General features: G+C 38.8%; 1 protein-coding gene across 1 annotated transcript in view; it reads right to left on the bottom strand.

Moving 5' to 3' along the window:
* Nucleotides 1-14808, bottom strand: part of Sptlc3 (serine palmitoyltransferase long chain base subunit 3) — a 108107-nt gene extending 93299 nt beyond the window's left edge. Inside the window, exon 1 of the mRNA XM_042694608.1 lies at nucleotides 14692-14808. Coding sequence (XP_042550542.1) covers nucleotides 14692-14808 — 117 coding nt within the window. The remainder of the gene's footprint in view (nucleotides 1-14691) is intronic.
* Between the last annotated feature and the right edge of the window lie 1596 nt (nucleotides 14809-16404).

Genomic DNA, 16404 nt, shown 5'->3' on the forward strand with positions numbered 1-16404 from the left:
ACCCTCCTTTGTTTTTCTCCAACATCCCTTTCCTCCCCACCTCCCTACTCTTCACCCCTCCCACGCAAAGTTGTTAAGTTTGTTTACAACATACTGTCTTGGACGTCTCATTGTTACAATGGGTCATCCTGTATCCTTATTTCAGCATTTTGTTATTTCTCTTCTACTCCCCAAATTAGAACAATGTATATACAAGAAGCAGGACACCCGACATCTTCAGATTTTTGTCTATTGAACCTCGTGTTCTCATAGGGTTGTTTTGCTTAAGGCTGGTGCTCTAATGCTCTACTACTTCAGCCATGCCTCTAGTCTGCTTTTATTTGTGCCGGTACTGGTCCTTGAACTCAGGGTCTGAGCACTGTTCCTTAGCTTTTTTGTTGTTGTTGTTCAAGGCTAATGCTGTACCTATTCACCCACAGCTCCACTTCAGGCTTCTTTCTGGTTAACTGGAGGTAAGAGAGTCACACACTCTCAGGTTTAGACTGGTTTTGAACTGTGATCCTACAGATCTGAGTCTCCTGAGGAGCAAGGATTACAGGTATGACCCATTGGTGCCTAGTTCATGGAGACTGGATACTTTTAAGGCTATAAAGGAACCTATGTATTATATAAGCAGCACTTTTTTAAATCTTGAAAAACTGAAGTGAGTAGATGAGAAATTTAATAACAAGCAACACAAAATAAAATAAAATAGTTCGGAAGTGGCGCTGTAGCTCAAGTGGTAGAGCACTCGCCTTGAGCTGAAGAGCTCAGGGACAGCACTCAGGCCCAGAGTTCAAGCTCTACAACTGACAAAAAAGTAAAAGTTCAAGTATCAGATAAACAACAATGGGTAGTTTTTATTTACACCACAGTATTATCGAATGCTTACAATATAGAGGTTCTGGTCTAGGTGCTGAAGATTTAACAGGAAACAATAGAGAAATCCTTTCTATATAGCACTCATAAACTAGAGCCACAGGCAGACAACAGGTAAGAAATAATTTTGTGTGTGACTCTATGTGTCTATCTGTATATATCTATAGTTATATATTTATCTATGTAGTTGTGTGTGTGCATGCACAGAGCTATGCAACAATGATACAATATGATCAATATGATCATACAATAAGATACAATATGATCTGTACAACTTGGGTGGGGCTGGGGAGAGGGAAAGAGGGAAAAATGAGGGAAGGGGTAACAAGTAGACAAGAAATGTAATCACTATCTTACTTGTGTAATTGTAAACCCTCTGTACATCACCTTGACAATAAAATAAAAAAAATTAAAAATGTTAAAAATTAAAAAAAATGATTAAACAGGGAACAGGGCAGGGAGTGAGGACATTTTCTAATTGGTTTTATTTTACAAATCTTGTCATCTTAGGAAATATTAAGAGCCTAAGTTCCACAATGTAGGTGGTGTCTGTGTTGAGATTTTTAAGGAAAGGAAGAATGAGCCTCATGCATGTCCAGGGCAAAAAATGTACCAGGCCCAAGGAAGAGAAAATGCAAATATTGCAGATGGGAAAATGTGAAGAGAAGCCAGGTCAAGGAACAATAAGCAAGGGGCTGTAACAGAATGTGCCTTGGAGATAATAACAGATGAATCTGAGGCCACCAAGGCATGAGACTCTATTGCCACTGTAAAGATTTGGACTTCCACTCTGAGTGAAATGAGGATTGTGTGAAGGACATAGGAAAGACCTCTGAATTTCCTTTCAGCAGGATCACTGGCTGCTGTGTCTCCCCAGATGATGATGGGACTGAAGGCAAGAGTAGAGGCATGATACAGGACAGGATCCTGAATTCTTTTATGTTCTTTCCATTAAGAGGTACGATGGTCTATTCCCTCTGACCCAGCAGGCTTGTTCATGGCTGCTTCAATTCAGTCTCTGGTCCTCATGTGTCTTGTCCTTTAGCCATAATATCCGAGGTCCCAGACATAGGATTAACAAAGCCAACGCAGTGCTGGGTCCTTCCACAGCTCTTTAAGCCCCACATACTGAGTCATCTCAGCTGAGACCCTAGATATCACAGAACAAAGGAAAGCTATTCCCACTGTGCTCTTTATGATTTCCTGAGCAGAGGAATCAGTGAGCATAATACGGTGATTGTTATGCCACTACATTTGGGGGTAGTTTGTTATGTAGCAATAGGTAATTGAACACAGTAGAAAAGAGAATGGGATCCTGCAACAATCCAGGTGAGAGACAATAGTGGTTGCTATCAGAGAGGTTGCTGAGAGGAAGATGAGATTTCAGATTCTGTTTATGCTGTGAAGTTAATCATTCTTAGCTGACAAATTGAATGAAGAATATGAAGAATGAAAGAAAGAATGTCATGGATGATGCCAAGCTGTTTTTGTTAATTTGAATCAAAAAAGGATGGTGTTGTCATTTACTGAGATGAAATGGGAAAGACTTAAGGGAGTAAGTAGGAGGAATGGAGGGCAAGTATGCCTTCCATTACCCAAATGCCTTCTGATTACCCAAATGGAGAGACTGAATAGGCAGAAATGTTTTGTATATCCAGATAGGTGTGTTTCCAGTAGTGAGTTGTAATACCTATTATATACAAATTAAATTATCATGAGAACTATACAGTTAGAAGGGGAAAGAAGTACAATGGGTGAAACTTAGAGTATTCTATTGCCTATAGATCAAATACATGAATGAGAAACAAGGATAAAAACTAAAGAAATAGACATTGATAGAGAAGGAAAATCACAACTGAGAACCCAGACAAGATGCTTTAAGTACATATGAGTTCATTTTTCATTACTCAAATGAAATTCTGGAGGACAGGTACTTACAAAGCAAATAGTTTTATTCACCTTACAGTTTGGGAGGCAAAATTCCCAACAGCATAGTCCTGACCTTGGAAAAAGCCCCTGAGCTGCATCTGCTATTAGTAAATGGCACCATGGGTGGTGGAAACAAATACAGGAGGAAGAAATCACATCCAGACAGGAAGCCACAGAGAGGTTCAGGGTTTGGGCTCATCTTTGAACAACTCTTTCTGATGAGATCTATCTCAGGGTCCTACCTGAACTACCATAACCATTTTTAAAGAAATTCCTCCAAATGACTTAAATGTCCTTCCATTAAGCCTCACCTATTAAAAAATACCTCAATGGCACCACATTGAGGAACATCAACTCTTGAGTGACAGATTGAAACTATGTCCAAACCATCACAAAGAGGAAATGAATATGTGTGCCAAATAGTGCTTTCAGGCCAAGCAAAGTGAAGCTAGGAGAAGTTATTATTGGATTAATCAAACTATAAGTTTATGACTATCATTTCTTGAGTGCCTATTGCAAACCAGATATGATGCTAAGCACTCTTATAATAGCAGTAGAAGAGAAAGAAATAGTTGTAGGCTAGCTTTAATAGATAATCACTATATTTATAGAATAATCTACAGTAGGTATAAAGCTTATTGGGAGTCTTAAATAGTCTGTTTTATTGAGTCTTCACTATAGTCTTAAAAGTTATGACTCAGGGACATGAAGTTACCTGCCCCATGTGGCAAAAGTAGTAAATGGCTTTAACTCAAGCTAAGTAATACATGATGCCCAAGCTAGCGCGTTTTCCACTACCATTCCTCCTTAAGTGATTCACATTTCCTGGGGAAAATTTGGAAAGACTCTTTGGTATTAAAGAAGCACAAATATTTCCTGAGAAGTTTACTCAAAGTTTTATGAGAATATATATAAAGTAGTTTTATAGTAAAAAGGCATATGAGCTTAACTTTAGAGTTTAAAGCTAGATTCTAATATAATGTTTAAATAAATTACAGCATAAATGGGATTATTTATTGAATCACTTTGGGTTATATGTAGTTTTCTCAAGCATAGATAGAAAAACTCTCTTCATGGACAATGCAATGCATCACAGGATTCTTTAAGTGAACAATTAAACTTGAGGTTTGGCAATATTCAAATGCTTGTGCTTTTACATTGGTGATACTTGTAGTCATGCCTGTGAATTGTCCACAGGCAAAGACAAGCAGGTAGTCCATATGCTGAACAAATGAGGTAAAACAAAATTTTATGGCCTAAGGAAAGGCAAGTATGTTAAAAATTGATAGCAAATGGATGGCCAGAATAAATACTGTCCTGAAAGTGGAAAAGTTAAGTTCTAAAAATGGCTATGAAAAATATTGAAAAATGACTTTTTAAGGTATTTTGTTGTTGTTATCGTTGTTGCTAGAACAGGAGCTTGAACTCTGGTCCTGAGGGCTGTCCCTGAACTTTTTTGCTCAAGGCTTGTGCTTTACTATTTGAGCCACAGCTCCACTTCTGCCCTTGTTGAGTAGTTACTTGGAAATAAGTCTTATGGGCTTTCTTGCTGTTGCTGGCTTTGAATCTTGATCCTCAGATTCATCTTTAGTAGCTAAGATTATAGGCCTAAGACACTGACGCCTGATTTTCCTAGGCATTTTAAAAAAGTTTAATAGCAATTTGACCATTTTTTATTGCTGTTTCACATCATTAAACTTAAAACAGCCATGTGATTGCTCAAGAGAACAAATGAAATGTACCATTTTGACAGAGTTGTGACATTTCACCTTTGTTCAATGTAGTATCAATAGGAACACACAGCCCTTAGGACTGGAGGATTCACTTAGAAGATAATTTACACACACACACACACACACACACACTCACACAGTGATTGCTGCCGCTTAAGTAGGAGCACAGCAAAGATATCTGCTTTCTCTATAGTTGGGTATCTCCTTGGGTTCCCTCCAAGCAGACTCTCATCAAAGAAGACAATTCAAGAGTGATTGAATTATCCTCAGACAATCCAAGAGTGATTGTTCTGTGACTGAAATTGATAAAACTAGAGATGAAAAAGTAGCACCAAAACAAATGCCAATGAAATCCAGAAGATCATAGGGATTCCTTGAAAACCTATGTTCTATTACACTGGGAAGTCTAGAATAGGAAACAGATCAATTTCTAGATGTATTTGACTTGCCCAAGTTAAATCAGATATAGATATAGGTCTACTCAAGTACATCTATGATAATCAGCAAAATTAAAGCAGTAATATTCTTCTGAATAAGAAGGACTCCCCACCCCCAGACTAGATGGATTCAGTGCTGAATTTTCTTAAGATCAATCCTCTTTGTGTTATTCCACAAAATAAAAAGAGAAGTCATAATATAAATCTCAAATTATACTACAATGTTATAGTAACAGCATGGTACTGGCACAGACCAAAAGCATATGCAAAGATCAGTGGTACAAAATAGAAGACTCAGAAATAAGCCCACACAGATATAGCCTTCTGCAGGTCAACAGAAGCAATCACCATAATTAAGAAACATTTCAATGAACAGGAAAATTCTTTTCCCTAGCTATTGAATGAATTAAAATCCAGAATATATAAAGAACTCAAAAATTAAATGCCAAAAGAACAAATAATTCAGTTAGTGAACAATGAAATAAGCACAGAGTTCTTGGAAGTACAAATGCATAATAAATGCATAATAAAGTCATTTTCAGTATCCTTGATGACTGCTTTCCTGACTGGAATAAGATAGAACCTTGGTGTGGAATTCATAAAGCACATTGCATACATCAGCAAAAATATCACAATCAAGCCTTTTGTATAATTAATAAATGCTATTAAAATGGTTTTAAATTAGCCGAAGACAAGTTTTTAAGCCCCAAATATTCCTGACTTGAGGTTTTTTTTTCCTCTCTACTTAATTGGTAATTTCATAAAAATCATTATATTGAGTAAAATAAAATCTGACAAGAGTAGTGGATTCAAGCTGTAAGGAGGTGGAACTGACGAACTTGAGAGGGTGACTGGGTTTGGGATAAACATGGGGAGCAACGGACGAAAGGGCGAGCGATGAAGATGCGTTGCACACATTGACATGTTGAATTGAAATCCCTTTGTACATTTCCTTAAAGATTGTTTTTTAAGCTGCACATCTTTTTAAAACGAAGTTTCAGAAGCCAGGTGCTGATGGTTCAAGCCTGTAATCCTCGCTACTCAGGAAACTGAGATCTGGGCATCATCGTTCAAAGCCAGCCAGAGCTAGACAGTCCATAAGACTCTGATCTCCGATTAACTACCAGAAAACCGGAAGTGGCGCTGTGGCTTAAGTGGTAGAGCACTAGCTTTGAGCTGAAGAGCTCAGGGACAGCACCCAGGCCCTGAGTTCAGGCCCCACAACCAACAACAACAACAAAAAGTCCCTTCGTTGATTCTATTGGCCAATCAAACCATTATTAAGGCAAATCCAGACTAAAGGGAATAGAATTAGATTCTACCTGTCAGTGGAAAATATTCTAGAATCTGAACTCTGGGCCTGGGCGCTGTCCCTCAGGTCTTCAGCTCAAGGCTAGCACTCTACCTCTTGAGACGCAGTGCCACTTTTGGTTTTCTGGTAATTAATTGGAGATAAAGAGTCTTACAGACTTTCCTGCCCAGGTTGGCTTTGAACCACGATGCTCAGATCTCGGCCTCCTGAGTAGGTAGGATTACAGGCATGAGCAACCAATGCCCGGTGAATCGGTTCCTTTTATTTATCATACCACTTGTGTAAGGTATCAGTACTATCTAGAAATCCTATGGTAATGAATTGTGTATACAGAGAGGTCAGGGGCTCTGCAGAAAGCTTTGGGAAGTGCCAGGAAGCTCTCACTAGTTCTCTATATTGACAATGTGTCAAGTTCACATAACTCAGGCTTCCAGGGAAGTCTATTCATCTCAATTCGAGGTTGTATAAAGAGAAGCATGGGAAATGCTCAGTACATTGACACATTGGGTCCACGAGTTGACAGTGTTGCATATTGGAAGCTCTGATGTTTGCTGTCTGGCTCCTTTGTGAAGATAAACTCAAGCTTTCATCAAAAACAAGCAAACAAAACCATCCATAATACCTCTAACTTATACTGGCTGTCCTTTCCTGATGAGGATATCACAGAAATGGTATTTTGTGTCTGAGAGGCAGTGTGAACTATGAACCCAGAGACTCAGTTCGAGGATCTGGCAAACCTAATTTTCATGATCTCATTTTGATACACCTAATTTAATGGCCTTGGTTAAGTTACTGAAGCTTTTCCTTCACTGATAAAAACAAGTCAAACAGTATTATCTCCTAGGAATGTTTTGAGATGGTGAAGGTAAGAAAAACAGATAATATTCTGGAGTCCTGCAGACTCTAAAAGTTGGAAGTAAAAGGAAGTTGGGCTAAAGTGGATACTGTCAAGTTTTGTCCCAGTTTCCTTCTAGCTATATGATTCTAGAGAAGTTACTTATATTCCTCTTTACTTCCCTAATTGTCTGTATTAATTTTTCTTTTTTGGTCTTTAGACTTTGTATTTTTTTTGTTCTGTGTGTGTGTGTGTGTGTGTGTGTGTGTGTGTGTGTGTGTGTGTGTGTGTGTGTGTGTGTGTGCCAGTCCTGGGTCTTAAACTCAGAGCTTTCTCCTTTTCCCTGAACTTTTCTGCTCCAAGATAATGTTCTACCACTTGAATTAGAGCTCTACTTCTGTATTGGTTTTTTAAAATATATAAATTTGTTAATTAATTTATTTCCTTATATATTAGGAAATTTGAATTTTATGATGTGAATTGTAACATTTTCCTGATTTGCTTGCTTATTTATTTATTCTTATTTTATTGTAATGACACTGTACAGAAGGGTTACAGTTACATGAGCAAGGTAATGAATACATTTCCTGTTGAACATTGTTCCCCCCTCCTTTGTTCCTGATTTGCTTTTGACTATTTTTGTTTTGTTTTTGCCATGCAGAAAGAAATGTTTAACTTTTTTTCTATAGTCACATTTTAAGCTATTTTTTATGTGTGAGTGTGCTGGTACTGAGGATTGGACTCAAGGCCTTCTACTCTTGGTTGGTTTTCTTGTTCACTGCTGGTGTCCTACTATTTGAGTTATGCATTTATTCTAGCATTTTGCTGATTAATTGGAGATGGAGTTTTGCAGAATTCTCTTCAGGGGCTGGCTTCCAACCAGAATCTTCAGATTTCAGTTTCCTGAGTAGCTAGGATTACAGGTATGAGCCACCAATGCCAGTCATTTTATTAAATCAGGGTGATATTACGACTTGGGAACAAAGTCAAGTAGAGAGGACTACTTTGAATAACATCCTGGCAAAGGAAGGAGTAAAGAAAAAGTGTGTAAGCACTCAGTGGAGCATTTACTTCCTGAAGACATTAGCATGGATAAAAAGATTGTTTTGCTCATTGTCAAGATACTGAGAAAATGCTTGGAGAGCATCTCAGAAATCATCCAGGTTACCTCTAGATCAGATGAACTGAAAAGCTCAGAAGCTATGCACATATGACTATGTAAGATGAAACGGAAAGAAATGAACCCCAAGATATGGACACAAGAGGTTTTTCTTTGTTGTTGTTGTTTTTAATGTACTAGGTGATTTATTTTTTGTTTCTTTTGTATGTTCTTCCCCTTACGTTATATCCCCTGTTTCACGATATTTGATTCTGGTGCCCTGCATCTTGTCTATACATTTATCTAATTTGGGGAAGGAAAGGGGAAAAACAAAATGCTGAAATAAGGACACAGAATGATCAATTGCAACAATGATACTCACAAGACACTATGTTGGAAATGAACTTTACAACTTGGAGGTAGGGAGGAGAAGGGCAGGTGGGGGAAGGAAAGGATAGTAGGAGAAAAACAGGAGGGGGTAACAATGTTTGACAATAAATGTACTCATTACCTTATTCATGCAACTGTAACCCCTTTGTACAGCATCTTTACAATAAAATAAAAATTTAAAAAAAGATTTAATGTCCTCTGTGCTGGGTTTTGGTTTTGCTCTAGGATGATTGACCCTTTCTATTTGCCCCTTCTTCCTTTCAGAATAAGAATATTTATCCTATTCTTTTAGTGCTGCTGTGATTTGGAATTATGTAATCTGTTTTTTTCATTTTTACCAAGGATTGTAGCTGCTAACAATTTGCCTTAAGACTGATGAAACTTCAGAACTGGACATTTGAATCACGGTAGGACAAGTTAAGATCCTGAGAGCATCAGGAATAAGAAAGTCTATATTTGTGCAGGCTAAGGACATGAAGTGTGGATGCCAGGGCAGAGGGCTCTGGTATTGTTCTGATATTGTCTCCTAAAGATTCATATCGCGTAAGCTTGATGGATTTAGGAAGTGGTGTTGCACTTCTACACAATGTGAGGCCTAGTGGGAGGACCTTAATTCAATGGGGGTGTTCTCTCCGAGAGCACAGTGGGACCCCCCCTCCCATCTGGTTTTCTGTTTGGCAATACAATCTCTCCCCCTCCACGTGATCTCTCACCCTTGTTCTGTTATCTGCTATTAGGTAACTCATCAGAGCTGAGCTGATGCTGATAACATATCCCTGAACAACCTCCAGAGCTGCAAGTTAAATAAAACCCTTTTCTTTATGAAGTTACTCCACTTCAGGTGTCTCCTTCATTATCGTAGTGGCAAGCTGCCAAATATACTCAGACAAATGATCATAACACGCAACATGTGAATTAGAGGGGCCTCACTCATACCTGGCTGGACCTGAATGCCTGGTTCATAAGAAATCATGATTTTTAAATCATGGTTTTTAACACTGAGTTTTGGAATGATGGTTACACAGAGATAGATCACTGCAACATCTATTATAGTACTAACTGTAAAGTACAATAATACCATTCATTTGTTTTTCTCATTTAGACTGTTACATTCTTATAAACGGAAGGAGAATATTTCCGTCTCCTTGGCTATAGAGCTGGCTCACAGATATAATTGGTAATAATGAACCCATGAAAAACAGTGGCTCAGGGAAAGAAACCAGAGAAGTCTTTTCATATTGAGAATTGCTTTAAGGAATCCAAAAGGTATTAGGAGAATAATACCAAAGGTATTAGGAGAAAGGTATTAGGAGAATAATAGTCAAGGCAAGCGTAGGATGCAAACTCAGAGCATCTCCAGAACATTAGTTTCTGAATTCTCCTAGTAATTGTTGAGACTCTTTCAGCCAGTGTGAAACCTACAGGATCCCACAGGTGCCAGGACTTATAAGGCTTATCTGGCAGCTGTCATTATGGGCAAGAAGACTATGAGTCACAGTTCTTACTCTAGAAGAAATGTATGCCACAAGAGGAGAGTAGATCTATTAGGACATGACAGCCCTCCAGAGGACATGGAAAAAAGGAGAGAACAGGAGGCTTCACTTTCTAGAAGTACAAAGGATTTCCATAATAAACTGATTGAGTTTTCCCCCTTCATTTAGGCCACAGTTCTCCTATCTTTGTCTCTCTCACTGAACTATGAAAAGTTTCTCAAGTCTATGTGCTGTGTATTTTATAGCTCTCCCTCTCCTTTGTAGAGTGCTTCATGAATGTGACCATACCTGTTACCGAGTGAATCTGCATTCATCTCTGAGGTTCCTTTTCCTTCCTTTTTACTTATCTGGCCCAGAAAAAAAAATTCCCATTTTCTTGGTCATTCATAGTGTTTTAAAATGTTTACGGTCACCCCAATCTATCATCCCCTATGTCTCTAGAAGGAAATAGATTAGGGTTCAAATCCTGGCTATGCTACCTGTGGCTCTGCACAGGCTCATTAATGACTTGGTTCCGTCATTTCCATCATGGACACTTCGTGGGGTGGTGATGAAGATACAGGAGACTTTCAGACAGAACATGCTTAGCTTGGGCCTGGTCCACTGCAGGACCTTAATGCGTGTTGGTTTTTCATAGCCCTCTGAACTCTGCAACTTACTTATCTTCAAATTTTATCTGCTTTATGACCACTCTTGTTCTTCCATTATCATTTTATCTCAATATTTTTGCTTAAAAATACATTTTCTACTAGTAGCTAATATTTTTTGCGCAAATACTTGGACTTGAACTCAAAACCTCTCACTCTCCCTTGGCTTTTTAGCTCAAGGCACTGTACCACTTGAACTACAACTCACTTTCAGCATTTTGCTGGTTAATTGGAAATAAGAGTATCTTCAACTGTTCAACTTGATCCTTTATCTTGCCTTTTGAGTAGTAGGATTACAGGCATAAGCCACTAGCACTCAGCTACTAACAGCTCAAATTTTAACTCTGTATTTATCTTTATAAATCCCAATGATAACAGATTATTAACATGTATTTGTGAATGAGTGGTGGATGATATGAGAAGTAATTTGCTTATAGGACCTGCTACCATATGGCTGGGAATGGTACAACATTCAAATCAAAAACTCCAAAAATACTAAATTAGAATTCCTTTTGCCTCATGGCAATTTTATGCTCAGGAAAAATTATTAGAATTATTAGGGAATGATAGGGGAAAAAACAAAGGAGGAGGTAACAATGCGCGATAGGAAATGTACTCATTACCCTACTCATGTAACTGTAACTCCTCTGTACAGTATTTTTACAGTAAAAATACATATTAAAAAGTTAAAAATTAAAAAATATATATAAAAAAGAATTATTAGAGAATAATGGACACATTCTTCTTCATGCTGTAGAGTCAGTTTAGTAAAGGAAAATGCAGATCCCTCCCATCCTGGTAAAAATCTGCCTCTAAAGGCATGTGTTATCAAGAGCAATGAAAGATAATATCTACTTCCCAAGGTTGGGGAAAAGCTTATTAACAGGTCAGAATTATGTAATCAGTATGAGTTAAAAGGCAATTACTTTGTTAACAATTACAAATTAATAATATGAAACTAAGCAAGGCAATAAGAAATAGTAAGTAATGTCTTGCTTAATGGATTGAGGATATTAAAATGCCTTCTGTCTTCTCTGTAGGCGTGTTTAGAGAAGGAGAACAATGAATCCTCTCATACAACAGTGCCCTACCAGCAGTCAAAGGAAGGATGTCAAATTAGAATTAAGCAATGGATTTAACCAGTGATGAAAGCTTATTTCAGAGCATACTCAGGGCCAATAAGATTTACAGAAAATAAAACCACAGGAAATGTGATCAAGCTCCCCCAAACACTCTAGAGAGTATAGAAGGTACAGAGAATAAAAAGGTGTGGCTTTTTGTCAGCCTTGAAGTTGGTGCTAGAACACATGCTAAAATGTTCAAACAAAGCTACAGTAGAATAAGGAAAGTAAGGTTCCCCCCAAAATTATGTAACAGTGATTTTCATTTGGTTTGTTATGATGAGAAACACGTTATGAACAGAACCAAAAGGTCCCTCAAATTTAAAAATAGATGATTGTATTTCTGAATAGCTACTGCAAGGGCCCTCGGAGCAGCTGGACAAGTTTAAGATACTATGCTGCTAGAGGGCTTTAGGGTTACTAGAAAATATTTGGATGCATACTGGTCTGAGATAATAGTAAGCTTTCATGGGTTGCTTTGGTGGACAGAGAAGAGTTAGGGTCAAGACCTAGTGTGTTGAGGGTTCCACAGGATAAAAGTTAAGCCTAAGGTTATAATAGAGAAGATGCCTTCCAATCATGGTTTGAGAAGAGAAGAGGACCTTGTCTGCAATATTCTACTGTGTTTTCAGCAGGGTTTATTCTTTCTGAAAAATATTTTTAAGCCATAATTGAGGCTCTCCATAGAAGTCAGTTTCAACTTAGTCACACTAAAATGTATCTTAGTCAATAGGTTTAGATGGCTCTTCAAAAACAAAACAAAACAAAAACTAAGAAAACATAGCAGCCTTGACATCTTTAGCAGCTCTTAGGGAAACATCAATGCTTTTTGTTCTTATATAAGAATGATTGAAGTGTATCTCAATGTAGTTATAAAAAGTAAGATAAAATACAGAAGGGAGACATTGTAGCCAAAAGTTGGTAGCTCATGCCTGTAATCCTAGTTACTTGGGAGGTGGATAAATGGAGAGTGATAGTTCAAGGCCAGCTTAAGAAATCAGAGGGAAGGGATGGTAGGGGGAAAATAAGGGAGGAGGCAACAATGCTTGATAAGAAATGTACTCATTACCTTGCTCATGTGATTGTAAACCCTCTGTATGGTATTTTCACAACAAAAAACTTATTAAAAAAGAAAACAAACATTCATAAGATCCCATCCCAACTAATCGCTCTGTGTGGTGGTACATCTCTCTAATGCTAGCTACTTAGCAGCCTGAGTTTAGAAAGATCAGGTTTCCAGGACAGTATAGGCAAAAAATAAGTTCTTGAGACCTCATCTCAAAAGAAAAGCAATGCATGGTGGTGTTCACCCTGGCTATGGTAGGATGTGTAAATAGGCGATACAGGCCTAGTCCATTCAGAGAAGAGAACAAAAACCTATATTGAAAATAATCAGGGGTGGAGATGTGGCTCAAGTCAAGGGGGCATCTGGCTAACAGATGCTAGTTCTGTGTTCATACTCCCGAAGTTAAAAAAAAAACACAGAAAGAGGTAAGTTTTGAAGGCATAGGTGAGAACCTAGAAAAGTTATAATGATCCAGAAAGCAAATAGGTGAGTGTCCAGTGCTGTACAGGTCTCTCAGGGGGTGAGAATCTTGGGCATCTTGGGCAGTGGTTTGAGTGAATTCTTGATGAATTAATGATGTCTGGCCAAATAGAAGGAGTTGAAATTTCTCTTCATCTGCTGTAGGTTTCAGGTACTCAGATGGGAGAGGATGGGCCCAAGGTATTTTAGAGATACTTGCTAATGACCTTTTGGGGAACCACATCTTTTTTGTTTTTTACATATAAGTCAGCATTCAGAATACCTTCTGCCTCCTCCAATTGGACCCATGAATTTAGTTCACTGAGTGGAAGATGGTCCCAGGCAGACCCACCTATCCTGTGATCTTAGAACAATCTGGTCTTTTATCTGGGTGGATTCTGAACGGCTGGAATGACTGGATGAAAGTAGATTGCATAGAACTCCCTTGCATGGTTTGGCCTCTCATTTCCCAACAGCAAAGCTACCTGTCTGGCTGATCAAGGGAAGCAAAGTTTGCTCAATCCCTGCGGCTCAGAGACCAGCCCTCATACATTATGTGGGAAGTAGCTAAACTGCCTTTATACAAGAATGCTGACAGACCCAGGCTGCTTTCTTGAATAATGTCTGGAGTTCCTTCTCCTCAGAGCCACATTCTGCTAGGGCAGGAGTAAAATCAGGAGAAAAGAGTGGAGGAATTGTGGGAAAAACTTCGCAGTCTGTTTTAAACATGCCAAGTTGGTTTCTGCACACACAGTGGTGACAGTCAACTCTACTTTCTGGAGCGTCCTTTGGAAAGGAATGTCCGTGATGTCAAGTTGCTATTTTTGAGCCAGGTTGAGACTGATGACAACCATTTATTGAACCCCAAAAAGAACTCGCGTTTAGCCAGAGACATTTTGCATATGCCAGAGAGATTGCCATACGAACACATAATTTCAGCAACTTTACTGTGACTTCTTTGTCTAACACGCTATGAATATAGCAAGTCCTATAATGGACTGAAGTCTAGCTGGAGAGCTTGAGCCGTCACAAGCCTACCCCCAAATGCTTGGAAGGAAATGCAGATATAATAGATAAGTCTGAGTTTTACAGAATTAAAGGCTGTGTGTCCGCCCTTGCACACAGAAGACATTTTCTCCTTTAATTCATACTCTGTAGTAGCCAGTTAAAATACCAGTGAAGCCAGGAGTCAAAACACATAAAACTACTTTGTGAGGGGAACTTTGAGGTGGGACTGCCTCAAAGAGCATTAGTAGGAAATACTGAGACATTTGAGGCATGCAGAATAAGGATGGAGGAGATTGCCTCTTACCTGGGCTTCTTTTACTATGCCATTCTTCCTGCAGTTTCCACGTTGAGAGCCATTGCTCTGTTTCTTGTGATTGAGAACAGTCCCATTGCAAACAGCACCCCCTCCAGGATTAGCCATCTGTGGGAAGTGGATGGAGTGGTGAGTTTTTGAGGTGATCTTTCCTTCAGAGGTCTCTGGGAGCCCAACGTTTCAGTTTGTTAAGTAGCTGATGGGATGGGATTTAACACTTTGGGGCTGAGCCCTTAAAGGAATCCTACCCATCAGGCTTTTCCAGAAGAAGATCAACAGCCTATCTTTTCATCAGGCCTTTAAATCACCTTTATACTCCTCAACACCAGCCAGAATGTAGATTCCATGGCAACAAATCTGCTTCTAAACCTGGGAAGGAAATCTGGCATGCAAACTCCTCTCAGAGTGTGAAGAAAGAAAAAGGAGAGAGAGAGAGAGAGAAAAAAAAAACCACAACCCAGTGGCAAATTTTCAGGAGGCAGGCTGGGAGGTGGAGAGTCATTTAAAGACACACACACACACACACACACACACACACACACACACACACACACACACACACACACACACACACACACACACACACACAGCCCAATCACGGAGATTTCTAAGTATTGTACAGCCAGTTTCAACTTATCCCCCTTTCCCTCCTTTTTAAAGGTAATTATATTCTTTTGGTTGTAAACTGATCTCAAAAGTCAAGATTTCTTTGTGCTCTGTAATAATATTCAGAAGTGATTGCCAGAGGCCAGAAAGAAAAGGAAATGAGAAGAATTATTGTTTAATGGGTACAGAGCTCCAGTTAGAGCAGAAGAAAAAACAAGTTAAGACATTGATTTGTTACATAGCTATACTAATGCACTTAGAGCCTCTGGACTGTACACTTAAGAGTTGTTTAAATGGTCAATGTTTACCCTAATAAGAACTGATTAAAAATAATAATTTCACAATTAACATAGAAACATATGAAGCACAAACAACCATGTAAAATCAGTGATGGAATGAGAGGTTCTAATTCGTCAACAATTCTTTTTTTTTTTTTTTTTTCTTGTCGGAACTCTGGGCCTGGGCGCTGTCCCTCAGCTCTTCAGCTCAAGGCAAGTGCTCTACCACTTGAGCTACAATGCCACTTCCGGTTTTCTGGTGGTTTATTGGAGATAGGAGTCTCACGGTCTCTCCTGCCCGGGCTGACTTTGAACTGTGATCCTCAGATCTCAGCCTCCTGAGTAGCTAGGATTACAGGCGTGAGCCACCAGCGCCCGGCTTCGTCAACAATTCTAGTGAGTTAGAAGTATGAAAGAAAGAATATTTGACTGATGATCATGAATGTTTTATTGTTTGTTACATGGCCTAAAAGGAGCCACTTAAACATTTTATGTCTTTAGGTCTGTGAAAGAAAATAAAATATTTTTGCTATAAAAAATATCTTGAGTGTCTATTGGGTTGAGAGGAAAGAATAACTTTCGCTTGGGATTATTCCTGACACAGGAGTTGGGAAGGAGATGGTCCGCCCTGTGTCCCAGTTGCCAGACACTTCCTGTTTATGCAATAATTTTTATCTAACTATCTATTATATATATATTTGTCAGTCGTGGGGCTTGAACTCTGGACCTGGGTACTGTCCCTGAGCTCTTTGGTTCAAGGCTAGCACTCTAACACTTGAGCCACAGCAGTACTTCTGGTTTTCTGGTGGTTAATTAGAGA

The sequence above is a fragment of the Dipodomys spectabilis genome, unplaced genomic scaffold (genome assembly GCF_019054845.1).
Source record: "Dipodomys spectabilis isolate Male_0828 unplaced genomic scaffold, ASM1905484v1 ptg000175l, whole genome shotgun sequence".
NCBI lineage: Eukaryota > Metazoa > Chordata > Mammalia > Rodentia > Heteromyidae > Dipodomys > Dipodomys spectabilis.